This window comes from Erpetoichthys calabaricus, chromosome 7 (assembly GCF_900747795.2).
Source record: "Erpetoichthys calabaricus chromosome 7, fErpCal1.3, whole genome shotgun sequence".
In the NCBI taxonomy this organism is placed as follows: domain Eukaryota; kingdom Metazoa; phylum Chordata; class Cladistia; order Polypteriformes; family Polypteridae; genus Erpetoichthys; species Erpetoichthys calabaricus.
Window position 1 is genome coordinate 143,610,321 of NC_041400.2, and position 16,895 is coordinate 143,627,215.

Sequence of the window (16,895 nt, forward strand, 5' to 3'; positions counted from 1 at the left end):
TTCTTTTATCCCCAGTGCTATAAGCTTTTTTGAATTATGTTAGCTGCCCTGATCCTGCAGAAATCTGAATAATTATTGCTTATTACTGGTGTTAATTATACTTATTTATGGAAATCATATCAGTGTTGGTACTGATTATGACAATGGTTGTCTTATGTTGTTCCTTGAATTATTTTCTTGTGTCTTTGTAATAATGTCCTGTTTTTTGTCCTTTGAGTCTGAAAACCAGTTTCTTTATTGTATAATAAAAAGTCTACTTTACCTAAGCCAAAATTCAGCACAAGTAGCTACTGTAGCATTTATTGCACATATTGGAAAGGAAAACTATTAATCTTGAGTCAGTGTATATAACCTATAGTTTTATAACATAGCATTCACAAACTCAGTGAATCCAATTTAGGGATGTGGGGGGCCAAAACCAATCCTGGCAGCATGTAGCCCTAGACTGGATGCCATACCACTGTAGGACCCATTTATGCTGCCAACACATGTTGTTTTAGGATTTTGGGAGAAAAATCCATATAAACATGAGCGAACATGCAAACTCTGCAGAGACCGTGACCAGAGGCAAAGTGCAAGTCCATATCACTAAATTCATGAGAAAGCAGTGCTAACCACTGGACCAGTTTGGCACCTAGCTACAGTATAATGTAATTTATAATTGTCCTAGTAAACCTTTTTGGTATAGCTGGTTATGCTAAAGGTGACAAAAAGAGGAAACTGTACTACCTAGTAATGGGGTTTTAAAGTTACCTTGCAGCTAATGTATATCTTTATGACCATTGGCCACATATGCAGTCTAAAAGATTAATTGCTACTCTCTAATCATTGAAGAAAGATATGCCGAAATAGACAACAGAAATTCTAAATATATGTTACAATATTAAAAACATTGTCCTTGGCTACTGTCTTTTAAGCTAGCTGCAAAGTTTTGCTTTTGGTGTTTTAATTCTGCTTTTAAAAATCTAAACTTTTATTTTTTATAAATGACAAGATAAGCATCTATTATTTTCCTAAATATTACAGCTTTTGCTTTACTCAAATTGGACTCTTTTGTTTGGTGTTTCTTCTTCTGACACACAAGAATGTTGCCCAGAGTATATGAAGACTTTTAAGCAGGACTCAATTATGCACTTAGTCAGGTTACGTTGTAAAGCATCAGGTAGTGAAATTGTGTTTTTGTCCTTTTCCACATTTTCTAGTTGCTTCTGCAATCACTGAGTAGGATAAAAAATGTTGTAATTATGCTTTTTGAATTTAAAAGTGCTATTTATGCATTTTTTATTTTTGGGTGTTTTATTTTTCAGAGGACAGTATCTGTGTATATTTATAATTAGAGCATAAAGTTGTGGAGAGATACAATAAATCTGCTTAACTCATACTAATAGATATAATGACACACAATACAAAGTACTACATATTACAAAATTTACTAGGTGATTAGGTTGCTAATTGCTATTTAAGGGTGGGGACTACAACTTAGGGAGTCATTAATTTTCCCAGCAGAAAGTCTACACACCTAATGTTTACTAGCATCTAGACTAGTGCAGGCGCTTAAACCTGCTAAATGGCAATAGGAGGGTATGACTGGTTTTGACACAGACATCTACTTTTATTTATTTAGTATTTTGAACTTTATCCCAGGGCCCATTAGATTATAAATCAGTCTTTATATATAGCATCTTGAACTGCACTGTTAATGGAGTGATGAACAAATTCCCTGAGCAGTTTGCACATAGTGAAACTTTAGCATGACAAATAAATTGTTATATTCATTACCAGCTATGATATAATGTTAAATGTTCCCAAAGGTATCCAGTAAGATAAATTAAATGGATCAGTAAATAGTGCCTTATGACATTATAAATAGTCTGATAATACTGAATTTACAGGCTGTGTATTTATTTGTTTATGATTTTAAAGATGGGGCAAGCCATCAATCTGAATCAATCCTTTTTTTTTTTTCTTGATTTCAGCTGCAGAACCAGTAATAGAAAAAACCGGATAGGAAGTGGCCAGACGTCAGCTCTTCCTCGTCCTCACTCTCCCCTTTCTGCTCATACAGGTATGGAGCAAACTAATGAATTACACTTTTATTTAACATAGTTCTTAATATGATTTGTCACAAAGATTTCAGTAACACTCTCTTAAATATGTATCACTTTTTATTTTTGTTATGTGTTTTGTTGGTTTTACTTTGGTTTGAGGCTATAGAGCCTGAGAGAAGAGTTTTTTGAAGCCTCTGAAATATGAGTTTTGAAGAAGAGGGACATGTACACACCTAATATCTGATCTGGAAGCAGGAAACTACTGAAAGGCTCATCTCCCTCTTCCTGTATGCTACCTATCACAAAATGGTACACTATACCGGAACCTTATGTGAATGATGTACTCCTGCAGATAATGGTACAGGACAAAGAACAAAGGCCAAGAACTTAAGTCAGCTCTGTAAAATGGCCTCAGAAACCTGTGGAATAACCACTGATTCCTGAAGTGAATCTAGCAGTGACTTTAACAGAATTGTCTCGTACTTGTAATTGAGGGTGACCTATTCACTCTAGATATGGGTGTAGTAACACTGCACATATACAGCATTAAATATTACTTTGTAAAATGCAAGCTATGAGCAGCCTCAATCAGAGATTAATTGTAAGTTGTTAAGGCTCAGGGATGATCTAAATGATTTTACTTGACCAGAGGTCCACTATTACTGCCTACTACATGTCTAAAGGATCCTCTTTCCAATTTATCACACCAGAAGTCTTTTTGTACCTGGATTTTCCTGAGTGGTCAGTCATATGCTGATTTGTTCAATATGCACTTTTACTTAACTGAGTACCAAGCATGTCTGTAGTTTAGAGTCTATTATAGATATGTTAGTTGGAAGGATACCAGCTTTGAATTCATTGCATGGCTAGAACCCAAATATAAAACAATAATAGGTTTATTAGGAAGATAACAGGGATTCATGAGTAATCAGAGTATTTGTCAAGTGTCAGACAAGTAAATTATTTAAAAGAGCAGTATTGTGTCACTGTTTCAAACAAATGGAACATTTATACTGCCATTTATAGTTAAGTGCCATGACTACCTCAGAGACACTTGTTGTTGTTGCTGCATACAGTGCCTGGAAACGGCAGGTCTCAGTGTCCTATGCAAATACTTAATTTCTATACAGCTTTGAGCCCTACTTTCCTTTATCAAGGTCACAAATCCAGAAATACTACTTGGCTATAACCAGCAAGATCTCAAGATGTACCTGTTGCCATTTGTCAGCATTTAGTCAAATCATTCTAGACATCCCCAGAGAAAGTTATTTTTTTCCTACTTGCTTTATTTCTAGACTTTTACTGAATTGTTTTAATCTTACCTTGCATGCAGTTCTAAACTGTTCTAGTTTGCATATGTGTGGATTGTATAAATGTACCCAGTTGTGGACTTGTGCCCCCATTCAGGTTTGTATTTCCTTGATTTGAATTCAGGATAGGATCCTGCTCTAATTACCCTGAAGTTAATTTTGAAAGTTTTATAGAGGATGGATTGAGGGATAGTTTTCTGGACATCTTGCAGGTGCCAAGAGAAATGCCTATCTCATTGTGGTCACTAACCGTTTGAATCTGAAGTGAACTCAATCAAGTCATCAACTGCTTTATTATTAATTTAGAAGTTCCATTTTTAGTTAAGACAGCATGGACTGACAACAAAGAACTTACTGTTAAGACCTCAAATTTATTCACTGTAAATTAATCTATCCTAGAAAACATAGTTTGCAAGAAACAAATTATACAATACAAAAGAAAACATTAATTCAAATATTTATTCATGTCACATTTTTCACATTCACAACTCAGCTCTGTGAAATGTGCTTGCCTTTACTGTACTTGCTGTATCAGAGACATTAACAATAACACCAAAATCATAATCACCATGCCATTATCAAATACTTTTGTATTTTTGGCTGAACGTCATAGTTATATTTATATGGTGACTGCCCTTTAGCAGCTTTCATAAGCCAGGCAGTTACAAATCTTGCTTTCCTTTACTTTGATTATTGTAATTCTAGTGTATCTTCTGAAAAACTGGAACTCGTAAGTTGACCTAGTCTTCATGTAAACCACTGACAGTACTGACAACTTTTCCTGCAAATGTTGATTTCTCTATGGTTATCTGTTCTATAATAGTTTTATTATTTAATATTATATTATTTTTTAATGTAACTAGTTGCTGATAAGGTAATTGTATAGCTGCAAGTCATAGAGTCCATACATATCTATCTTAACTGAACAATGTAAGAATGAAAGCAAGTGGACCATATGATCCAGATTTCTTTTGGCAAGTCCTGCTTTTTGTTTTTCTGAGTTTTACAGTACAATGAGATGGTTATCATGGCCTATATTTCTGGCTGACAGCACAGTCATTTTAAGTATTTCTGGAGTGAATCGATTGTTTTCTAAGCTTGCAGGAAGCATTTGTTACTGATTACGGAGCCATGCAAATGGTATATTGAATAAAGGGAGTTGCTTCCTGTCTGTACTTAACAAGGTTAAAGCTTTTGTCTTGATGTTAATGGTATATCCTTTTTCTTTTATTTAAAACTGAGTCCACCATTTGCACGGTAAGTATCATATGTTCTCTTTAAACTGGAGTATCTGATAATGTGTTAGTACTGTTGGATTATAATATGTAATCTTCTGAAGTACTTGATTTTATTCTATTCAGTGATGTATATGAATTTCACAACTTAGATGTGATTTTGCTCAAGCAATTGACATTTCTTAATTTCCATGTAACACTGTTTTATAGAATAAAAATAAATATTTGAATCTCTTTAATTGATCGCCCTGTAACTGTGTCATTATCAGACATTATGTAAATGTATAGTGTTCAGTCAGAGATGTCCAGATAGTTCCAAAAAAATAAATAAAATAAAATACAAGAGTAAGTGTGGGAACACAATTTGGATTCTGGAAGAGGGGTCTGTATAGTATTTAGCTACTATCCCTTTTTTTGTTGCATCACTTTTATTTACAGTATGTGCAAATAGCAATGGTACTAGAAATAAATAATTTTAAAAAATCTAAGCATTTTGTTCTAATTACAGATTGAAATTAGGCATTCATAATAAGCCAATTACTGCATTCTGTACTGTTCTTTAGGGTTTTTTGATTCTTTTAACCTCCATACTTGACACTTATTGCAGAAAACTAAAGTCTTTCTGCATTTTGGACCATTTTCTATGCAGTTGCAATCAGCTAGCTGTCATTGGAAAAACCTGAAACCAATAAATTGGCAGAAGAGGTCTGTGCAAAGATGTTATATATACATTTTGTAACAAATATAATGTTATTTATTCCAAAAACTTGTATGCATATGGTTAGGTGTACATGTTCATTACACTTGGGACAATCACTAGAGGGCCATGTATAAAGATCAAAATGAAAGCATAGCATCTGGACCCAGTCAGGTATTGGTGGTTTTTTTGTCATCACTTTTAGTGTTGCTACAGTGCAATACATTCACATTTACAAAACATTTTTATGTTTGTACAGATGATTGTTGAGATCCAGATATGATCTTTGTAAAGATCTATTGCAGTAAATTAAGATAATAGTTATAAATATCTGACAGTGAAACAATGCTAGCAATGATTGCCAGGGTGTAAGCCTGTCGTGTTCACTGGCACCAATCTGGAGTAACACCACAAAAGAGTTCAGCTGCCACCATACATCAGTGCACTATCTAGCCCCTTTGGAGCAAAAGGCCACTTGCCTTTTAGCACAAGTCTGTGCCTTTGACTAAAGTAGATCATCATCAGTTGTTTGCATGGATTTGTGAAGAAAGGCATTGGACTTTTTCGACTGGAAATTTCCTGGACTCACCTAAGTTCATCCTTTTGTGTGATGATGTTGCCTAATTTCTTCTAACAGGGAGTGCAAATGTGAGTTTTCAGTCACTGTCCTTGTTGGCAGAAAGTGGAGCAAACTTATATAGTAGTAGGGCAAAGAGATATTTATCTTTGTCTTGATTATCTATACTTTTAATATTTGGGGACAGTAGATTACTTGTTGAATGGTGCATTGATACAATCTATGCCCATTACATCCACCTTAACACAGCTTTTTTATTGTTAAAGACATCCAGCCTGGTTGGCTAGTTTGTGTTCTTTGTGAGCATGAGACACAAGTTTCTACTTTAGACGTTGTTAGCTGAATTGAAGATCCATTGTAAACCTTCATGCTGACAATGCAATACAGCAGTACCTATGTGGTGTCAATGGCAGAGCTGCAAGGCCAAAATCATTGCCAATTAATAATAACAGAAATTTCCAGTTCAAGTTCATCTAAAAGTACCTGGTTGAACAATTGAGCTGTAGGCAATGCATTATGGACAGAGGAGTGAAAAGAGTAAAAATTAGAATTTTTTTCCAGTTATGTCTAGAATACAGCTAACACTGTATTTTTGCCTACAGATTTTTATATTTCAATGTTATGTTAGTGGTTTTATTTGTTGTTGGCATCTCATTTTTGTTTTAAGATTTTTTGTACTTGGTTTGTAATTAGTTGATAGTATACCGAGAGTTAACTGAAAATATGCTTTATAAGAATAAAATAAATTAGTCAGTCAGTCATTGTCCAACCCGTTATATCCTAACACAGGGTCACAGGGGTCTGCTGGAGCCAATCCCGGCCAACACAGGGCGCAAGGCAGGAACAAATCCTAGGCAGGGCGCCAACCCACCGCAGATAAAGTGAATTATTTGAGGGAAAAACATAAGTTTGATAAAGTTGCCCATCAAACATTAAACCTGAAAGTAAGAAGCTGTAGGTATCAGAGGTAACTTCCAAAAGCGTTGGATAACCAACAGGAGACAAAAAGAAAAATATCCAAATCTAGTTAGGTCATCAATGGAATCCCTCAGGGGTCTGTCCTTGGACCTTTACTATTTCTGATTTATGTTACTTACATTGATTCTGGTATTATTAGTCAACATGTGTAATTCACAGATGAAAGGAAAAAAAAACTGGTGAAATGGCACACACTGGTGAGGCAGCAGAAAAATTCAAAAAAACCTGAGCAAACTTCAGAACTGGGTAAACTCTTAACAAAATGCTGTTAAATGTAAAAAAAAAAAATAAAAGTTAAAAGTGCTACGTATGGGCAAAATGATTGCCAATTATATATTAGACAGGAGACACTTTCAAACAGGAAGCAGGGCCAGCTCTACCATACAGACAAACTAGGCAGTTGCCTGGGGCTGCAGTTAGTTATCTGTAATTAACAGCAGATATACTACTTGCCAACCGCCACCCTCACCCCCTCAAGTGTCTACTTGCTGAAATCACCAAGGGAAACGCCATTCCTGATCTTTTATATGACATCCATACAAAACTTGCATTAAAGCCTCAAACTAGATTACTTCAGCCCACCACTTGTGATCTGCCATTATGTGTATAGCAAGTGCCATCAAGACACTGTGGTTTGGGTGCAACAGTTTCACCTTTGCCTGGTTCAGCAAAAAAGCTAGAGCTTGCACTGACAGGAAGTAAACCTCTGAAAACAATTTAGGAGTTTATATGTTGACATGTTTTCATCATCTAAGCCAGTGGTCCCCAACCTTTTTGACAGCAAGGACCACAAGGGGGGGTTGGGGGGTGGGATTCTGAGGATTCAGGGCAGGTTCGTAGGGCAGTTTTATACACAATTTACATTACATTTCTATTATTATTAAGTTATTAAGCAGTTCGCATACGTTTGCATCCCGAGATTTTTCTTCTTTTTTTGCATATAAAAAAGACATATGCATTGCATTTGTCATTCCAACAGATTGCACATCACAAACATTAACACTGTTATCGTTTTTTCGTGTCTGCCGTCTCTATAGGAGGGTGACAATGAGTTAAATTCCAATGGATGTTGACAAGCAATAAGCAAAAAGTATCACTGAACGCCACAGAAAACAAAAACTGCAAAAAAAAAAACAACAGTACGAGGAAAGTTCAAAGAGATTTTTTTTTTTTTTTTTTTTTTTTTTTTTATATACAATGTTTCTGTTTGGGGACCGTTGTGCAAATGTGCACATATGAGCTGCGACCACAGATCTAACTGCTCTGCGGATGATTCATTCAAGCATTTCAAAGTCACTTCGTTGTAATGAAAGCATCTGCCGAATGTACTTCGTAGTAACGTGATTTCTATAGACTCTTGTCATATGAGAAAACTGTCGGGACCATCAAAATATTTTGTTGTAATTCTCTCTCACCTCGGTCTCTCTCCTCTCTCTGCGCCGCTGCAAAGCCCCGCCCGCCAAGTCTGAGTGAGTCGCCGTTGCCGGTAGTTCTCTCGCAGCCCGGCTGTCAGACGGCTGCTGCATGGTAGTGGGCCGCGGACCTGGGGTGGGGGACCCCTGATCTAAGCGACGTACAGAAGCATTTTAAAAGGCAAATAATTTTTTTTTCATAATTCCGTAAAAACTGTTAAGTATAAATCAAGGGACGTTATGCTTAGACTAGATAATACACTAGTGAGACTGCATCTAGAGCACTGTGTGCAGCTCTGGGCACCACTTCACAAAAATGACACTTGAAATGGTGTAGAGGAGAGTAACCCTGTGCTTCCCAGCATTTAAGGACATGTCATACTCTGCCAGACTCAGAGAATTAAACCTGTTTTGTCTTGAGCAGAGGAGACTACATGTGGGCCTATTCCAGTTCTTCAAAATCCTTGAAGACACTGATAAAGTAGATCCAGCAGAATTCTTTCATCTTAAGAGTGAATTACGTACTTGATGACATCAGTGGAAATTAAATGAGGTGCATATAGGACTAAAACCAGGAAGCACTTCTTTATGCAAAGAGGTATGGCAATCTGGAACAAATTACTGAGACATGTAGTTGAAGCAGAAACCTTGACAACTTTTAAGAAGTTCCTGGATGAGCTATTGGGATAGCTTAGCTATTAGCTAAATAAATTAGCTTGGTGGAGTGAATGGTCTCCTTTCATTTGTGAAATTTCTTATTTTCTTATATTCCAAGATGTGCTGTTTAAGTTAACTTGTGACTCTAAACTGACCCAGAGTGAGTTAATGAGTGTGTGTGTGTGTGTGAGAGAGAGAGAGAGAGAGGGGGGCAGGGGTGTACAAGGCATTGGACTTGAGTCCTGTCCAGGTTTGTTATCCACCTTGCGTATTGTGAGAACATGGATTAAGTGGATATGTGCAGTATGTATCATCTGTGAGCAGAAGATTAGGGAATGCTAGATCGTACAGGTTTTCTGCCAGAATAACTGAGGGTTTTGAGATCAACAGTCAACATTTGGTCCTGAAAGTAATTAAGGTGTTGTGAAATCACCCCAACCCACAAATTTTACTAGTCTGAAGTAAGGGAACCTGAAGAAATGGACCAGAATAACTACACATAACATTTGATTTCAGTTAATGCTGCTAATGCTTGCGTCATTTATTTTGATCATTGATTTCTAGAGGATAATTAATACTGTGCACTGAACACAGGCATACATAACTGCCTTTAATAAGTAAACAGCTTTCCACATTTTGTTATTTCTTCCTTTAGGTCCTTTCTTTGTAATGTTATATGTTTGGTTAAAAATCATTCACTCTGGAAAAAAAACAGTTTCACAGCACTATAGAGTATATGTGAAGTCCTACAATACATATACAAAAAAAGTTCCATGTAATAATTGATTTCAGTATACAAAATATCCTCCTTGTTTGCACCAAAATAAAATAATGCAATTGGAATAGTGTCCAGCGTCTGTGCAGAGCAGTACTGAGTTCCTTTAGTTCCTCTTTGGAGATTTTCGAGAGAGACAACATTCAGGGTTTGACTGTTGGGACGTCCCAGAGTGCAAATAAGGCGTGCCTTTTAGCTGTCTTGATATGCACAGCACTTTTTGAGTATCCTATCTTGTTTCATTTTGTAAAATTTAAAATAAAAACAGGACTTTGTGGTTGAAAATCTTAGAAAGAACTTGTTGGGGACTAGTAGTGACCAATTACTAATCCTAAATTGTGATTTCTTTAATTAGAGTCGTATTATTACTGTTTCAGTCACTTGGATTTAATACATTCTTGTTAAAATTGTGTGCTGTTTGTTATGCTGTAAAACCAGTTTAAAACCAATAATGAGTGGTACAAATGTCAGCTCACCACTTCTGGGTGTTTTTAATGTGTTTCTATTTATTAACCAGTCTAACAGTAAATTTTTTTTTGTGTCTGTATTATGCTGTAATGAATTTCTAGAAATTTATTTTATGCAAAAATACAAATATGCACATCTAAAACATGACATTTTTCTCAGTTGAGAATTAAAAGATTAATCAAAGTCTTTTCACTGGTTATAGAGAGTTTACAGTATGTACACGGATGGCATGGCCTATAATACACAATTATTTTCAAGAAACATAGCATCACTATAGAAATAGTGATTTATGATTAAGATAAAAGCTTTATTTGGTGTACAGAAATGCACTTTCAGTACTTAATGCTCATGCCATTCATGTGATGATAGGCAACAAAATTGTGTGTTTCAGAGTGTATTAATCTTGGAGTGATATGATGTTTTGGACAAGGGTTTGTTAAATCAAAGTATGTTAAGTGTTTTTATTTCACAATTATGATTTTTTTCCAGTTAATTGCATTTTTAATAAGGTTTTCCTGATTAGTAAAGCTCTGAAAATGAGACACCCTGTAATGTATCCTAGAAAACCCTGTTGTTTTTGCATGCTAATTAACTGTTGTCTCCCCAAGATATTTCAGTTAATTGCCTATTTATGTTGGAGTACATTTCATTTTACTTCATCACAGAAGAGCATCAGCCTTAATCACTGTGGTGCACTATATATCCCTGGGCTTTAAAGTCCAGCTGTCAAAAAGAAGTCTCATGGAGCAGCAGAGTTTTGGTGATAAGTGAGCCGTGCACATATGGGCAGGGAATTTGGAAAAGGTCTTTTATTTGTCTTTCGGGTATTTGTTTGCAGATGGGTGAGTAAAAACATCAACTGCTATTTTGGTCGAAATGAAGGTCATGCAATATGTACTCTGACACATTTTTATTTATGAGAATTTATATTTGTGCTGGTGTGTTTTGCATTTGTCCATGTAATTTTGCCTTTCTGTGGCTCTTTTTTATTTGCAGGTGACTTAAGCAGGCTTAACTTTATAGACCTTAATTCTCATTCACCCTTTATGTAAAATAAGCAAGTGCAAAGTCATACCAAAAAGAGAAGACATTTTCAAGGTGAAATTTCATAACAGTAAATCCTTGCACTTTGTTTGTTACATCACACAGTTGAGAGGTTAAATTCCTTCCTTTTTGTGATTCTGAACATCCTGGGTTTACTTATTAAGTACATTTACATTTTTCATTATTTGCTTATTAGATGCTTTTATCCAAAATGGCTTATAAAAGAGGTCAGAATAATCAAGTAAACATAAGTCTGGAGGTCTGTTTGGGAACAAGTGTTACAGTACTGTACAAAGTTACAAAATTCATCATCACAAGCATAGAGTTTGAAACCAATAGCACCAATGCTATTTCATCTTTCGTTATTTACATGAACCCGTCAAAGTCATTAACAAACAAATATTCACAGAAGAAGAGTCTTCAGATGCTTCTTGAACACGCTAAAGGAGTCAGCAGTTTAGTTGGAGGTGGACAGCTTGTTCATGCAGCTAGGAGCTACAAATGACAATAGTCTAGATTGAGATTTGTTTTCACACAGAAGTGGCATCGCTAGATACTATTCACTAGCAGACCTGACTGGGCAAGAAGGAACCGAGGACACTACTCAGTACCCTCATATACATAGATGCTGACCCTTTGACTACTCCATATGTAAGCAACAAGGATTCAAGCTTTTATTGTGTGTTTATACAGGGATCCAGCATAATAACATTAGAGTACCAGTCTTGGCTAGTTGAACATAAAATGTGCATTTTGAATCCGAACAAGAGACAATTACAGCATGGTCAGTGAAAAAAAGGTGGTCATTGATCACTACCTCAAGGTTGCATACTGTCTTGGCAGATGTTAGTGGTAATGAGCCGAGTTATACAAAGATGGGGTATTGTATAGATGAACTGGCAGGAATAAAAGGGAAGTCTGTCTTTGCCAGCTTGAGCTGGAGATAGTGCTGCTTCATCCAGATTCAGTGCACCTCATACTTGCCTGATGCAATCTTAACGTTTCTCCTTGGAAAGACACAGTGGGATCTGCCCTAGAGGGAGCATTCAAACTATTTGAGAACAGCAACTATTATCATTACAAAGAGGCCGATAGTGCATGGATTGCAAACAGATCAGTCACAAAAAAGCAAAATAACTTCTCATTTCAAGGAGAACAGTCTCAAAAATAATAACGGCTTATGCTAAACTTGGACAAGCCAAGTGGTCACATAAACCTAATCACCTCAACACTGACAGATGAACACTTCACAGAACAGTTGTTAAATTCCACAGACATAAAAGCCTCATAAACTACCACGTAATTGAATCAGCACCTCTGTAACCCATTGTCAATGAAAAACTGCTTTGTAAAGCTGGAATTTATGGAAGAGCTGGCATTAAAAAACCATGTATCAGAGGCACAACGACACATAACCAGCACCTTTAACCAAAAGAAAAAAGGAATATGGCTTAAGGAGTAATCTTTCTTTTATATCCAAACAGGTTTCTATATAAATAGATAGATAGATAGATAAGAGATGGCCAAAAGATGTCTTCCATCCAAAATGTCTGTTACCAATGTGTGATACCAACTTTTAAATGTATTGGGGAAGTATGAGCTGCATTGACATTGGAACTATTAGGTCCATTTATTGATCTGCATGGTTGTAAAATGGCTGAGGAATATTTACAGGACCAGGTGTAAATACTTCTTTATCATGATGTCCCATCCTTCAATTATAACAATTACCCAACACAGTGGTGAACGAATTCAAGTGACTTCATGAATACCAGGATGAATCCAGATACTTTCTGTGGCCTACCCAATCATGAAACATTTTGGGAAATTCCTGAGTGCAGAATGCAAGTTTAATTTGCATCTTCTTCATCATGCAAAAACAAGAATCAGCTAACATCTGCTGCCGAACACTTTGTACAGTAAATGATGTGGTAACTTGTCTATTTTTTCTGTTACAGTATTTTACAAAATCTGTGTTAATTACCACATCAGATACCTCAATAAAAACGCATGTGATCGATTTAATTTAGGCTTATTGTTCTTAATTCTTAGAGACGTCATCTTCTGAATTTCACCAGCTTTTTTTCCCACCACAGTTTCCTGTGCTATTAAGAACAGTCCAGTCTGAATACATAAATAGGATGAGAGTATTAGAAATATGCAGTGGTGTGTTAATAGGAAACATTTAATATGGTACCATAAACATTAGCTGTTTCTTCTGTGCACGGCACACATTAGACACAAATTATACGATGACTTGGTGGAAAGCTTGTTTTGCCTTTTCTTATTTAAGCTGGTTCATATTTGGTTGATAACAGATTCCTTCAGACTGTTTCTTTGCATTGTGGAGACACATTGACCACTGAAGCTGCATGTGAAACCTTTGTTAGTGAATTGCATCTTCAAAGTGGATAGCTGGGCTAGAATTTACTGGCAGGTAACATATACAGTAACATTTGGTAGAAAAGTAATCTCTACACATGAATGAGTTCATCACCATTAATGAAGCTAGCTGGCAGATTATTTTCCTGGAACTGAAGCTGCAGCATGTGATGTTATGGCACCATCACATACTGTTGTCATTTAGTTAAAGGTACTTGGGGATAAACAAGTGGTGCAGCACAAGGTAAACTTTGTAATGTACTAGATTGACATTCCAAACTTTGGCTCCTGTGACTTGGCACATCATGTAACTGGCTTGCTATCTTTCAAAAACATTTTTGTAACTTTGATGTCTTCACTCAGTTAAAAAGTATATAACCCTGTAATGAATATTATCACTATAAAATGTCTTGAGGAATTTAACTTTTAAATTATAATAAAAGTAACAATCACTTTTTTTTTCTTTTTAATTTATTTTCACACAGGAACAAGCCCTCAAGACAGTCCAAGAAATTTCTCTCCTAGTGCCTCCATCCATTTCACTTTTGCACGAAGGTATTAGATTAAAGTTATAAAGTTATTAAATGTTTTGCATTAATATCTAACACAGAATAAATTTCCTTAAAGATCTGCCCTACAATTTGTTTCCACAGTCCTTGACACATTTTTAAATAAGGATTACATGTTAAATGAGAGTTTGTTAATAAATTCCTAATTCCTCTAGAATGGTGCTGGCACCCTCTTTTTGATCTTCCTTTATACAAAGCATCCATATTGCCTTTAAAGAAGTTCCTGCTCCTAGTTACCAATTTGTAAAAATTAAGATATATTTACCAAAAAAATTAATCTAAAAAAAGATTTTATTAGAGTATGTTTGGAAAACAGGTTTCTTTAATATTTACAAGATCACAGTTTATCACAGCTGCTTATATATACAGTAATATCATACACATTTTCCTATTTAACTTATTTTAGCTGATATTAAGGAACCTATTTCTGAAATTTAGGTGCATATAAAACATACAGCTCTTTATCTTCTTTAAATTAAATCAGATATCCAATCCCTACCCATGTAGAAAGCAGAGAACAAAAGAGACCTAATATGAAGTAATCACTTGAAGGTACTGAATTATGTAAAAGATTATATATCATTTTGAGCTGTTTAATGTGGTGAGACTTGAGGCCAGGTTTAAACAAATTAAATAAAAAGAGACAGCAGGTACATGTTCAGTGCAGTTGCTTTTTCTTTTCATGAAGGTGATTGTGCCTATCTTCTGTGTGACAGTTAAAATCTCTTCTGGGGGGTTAATAACCATATTTTACAAGGATTAAATGTAGTATTCCTGTATCAAGCTGTCTTCATATAATTAAGGTTAGTGAATTGAAAGAGGAAGATTCTAAAGTACCTGTTATGTACTACTGTACAGTACTACTGAAACATTAAAAACGTATTAAATCAGAATCAGCAGTGTCTTATGTAGATGTTGATAGATAATGCTAAATTATGGCATGGTACTAAGTACTTGTTTGTGTACATTATTATTTGTTTGTTTGTTTGTTTGTTTGTTTTTTAACCAGGGTGTAATACTTTTAATTTGCTTAAACTGCTTATTGTTGAACATGCTAAATTCAATTCGTGGTGGTGTTGGTATGAAAGAGATTGTAGCAGAACTCCATATTAAAAGACACCACCAAATTAGGGTATTTGGTAACATTACAAAAGTGATTTAGTTGATTTATTTAAAGCTAAAAGCTGTTAAAAATCTTTACTCTCCCTTAACATCAAAGCCTAAAATTAGTATTGCCTCAGCATGCAATGGGTTTAAATAAATATCTGCCAACAAATAAGAACAAAGTTACTAATTACTTTTTTTCACTCAAAAGCACCTGTTCTCCTCTTATCACATTCTGAAAAACAGCATCTTCATCAGCTATAGAAATAATCCTGCTTCAGCCTGTTCAATCGAGGCGTGGCTCCATTGGTTAATTTGTGGCTTTCGTTTTTGAATTTTCTTTTGAATTTTTTTTTTAACTTCAAAAACCACTGACAGTTAAGTGGTATTAAAATTCTAATGATATGCAGATGGACATCAGTGTTGGCATTTTCGAAAATGTAGTTTAACCAGTTTATCTCAGGTTTATTGTTCTCATATGTTGGACACAGTAAAATGAAGTGCACGTATGACTAAGTGCTTCACTCTTCCACTGTCCAACTGCCCAGAATCTTGCTTCATAGATCATGTCAAATATAATATCACAATAGGTAATGATAAGCAAAACAGCTGAGTTTCCTTTTGATTATACAGTATTACATTTCACCTGCAAAACTTACTAAAATCAGGTATTTGGGTTTAGAAGTGTTAAGAAAGAAAGGAAGATTGCTGTTTAAGGATTCACTGGTTTTGGCAACACATCTTTCTTTTGTGATAAAGATATGCTGTAAGATAAATTCTGTAATTTAGTGAGACAATAAAACTGTTATCCCAAAGTGTTTGAGAAGAAAAAAAAATACAGCAGTTGCCACATTTAATGCCATGTTTGTCGATGCTCTTACTTTGTGAGCACTTATAAAAATCATCTGTAGCAGTGTACTAGCTGATGGAAACAGCAGACCCACATCTGCATTTCCCACAAGGTTGCTAATTAGATCAGGTTGGAGGGGTGTAATATATACTAAATACCATTTTTACTGGATCAGTTACACATAATCAACCACCCTCACAGCCAAATTGCCTGACAAGCACTTAAGCTTTATGGTGTGCTTGTTAAATATATCTACTGTACAAGCTACACTGAACTTTGCCTGTTTTAACTTTTGCAGATGACCTTCATTTGCATAAAATGGCACACCCCATTTGACTGTGCGATCTCTGTCAGCATTTGTGGCGAAAAAGAGTACAGTATGTCCCACTCACTACAGCATTATTGAAGACAAATATCAATAAATAAAAAAACACATGTCAGCTAATTTTTCTTTTTCCATAACATCACTTAATTTTAATCAAATCTGACACAGCATGTTTATGATGTTGAGGTATTTATTGCGGAGGTAGCCCTAAATGTTCATATATCGAAATATGCTTTCTTAGTGGAAACTTAATGACTTTATATTTGATATATTGATGGGATCTTTGTGTTATCAGATTTTTCTTTTTTATGAGCATATCGACAATTTTAATTTAAAGACTTGGATCTTAAGAAAGTAGCTAGTGCTTCGACAAATAAAATGAAGTGTTTTTTGTAATGGAGATTTAGGTGATACTATTACTGTTTATCTTTTTTATCTTTTGCTGTAAATTAAATTAATATTTT

At 35.2% G+C, this 16,895-nt stretch overlaps 1 protein-coding gene across 1 annotated transcript in view; it reads left to right on the top strand.

Annotated features, from left to right (window-relative positions):
* Positions 1 to 16,895, top strand: part of mast4 (microtubule associated serine/threonine kinase family member 4) — a 491,113-nt gene that overhangs the window by 409,905 nt on the left and 64,313 nt on the right. The window contains exons 6-7 of the mRNA XM_028805493.2: positions 1,977 to 2,065; positions 14,069 to 14,138. Coding sequence (XP_028661326.2) covers positions 1,977 to 2,065; positions 14,069 to 14,138 — 159 coding nt within the window. The remainder of the gene's footprint in view (positions 1 to 1,976; positions 2,066 to 14,068; positions 14,139 to 16,895) is intronic.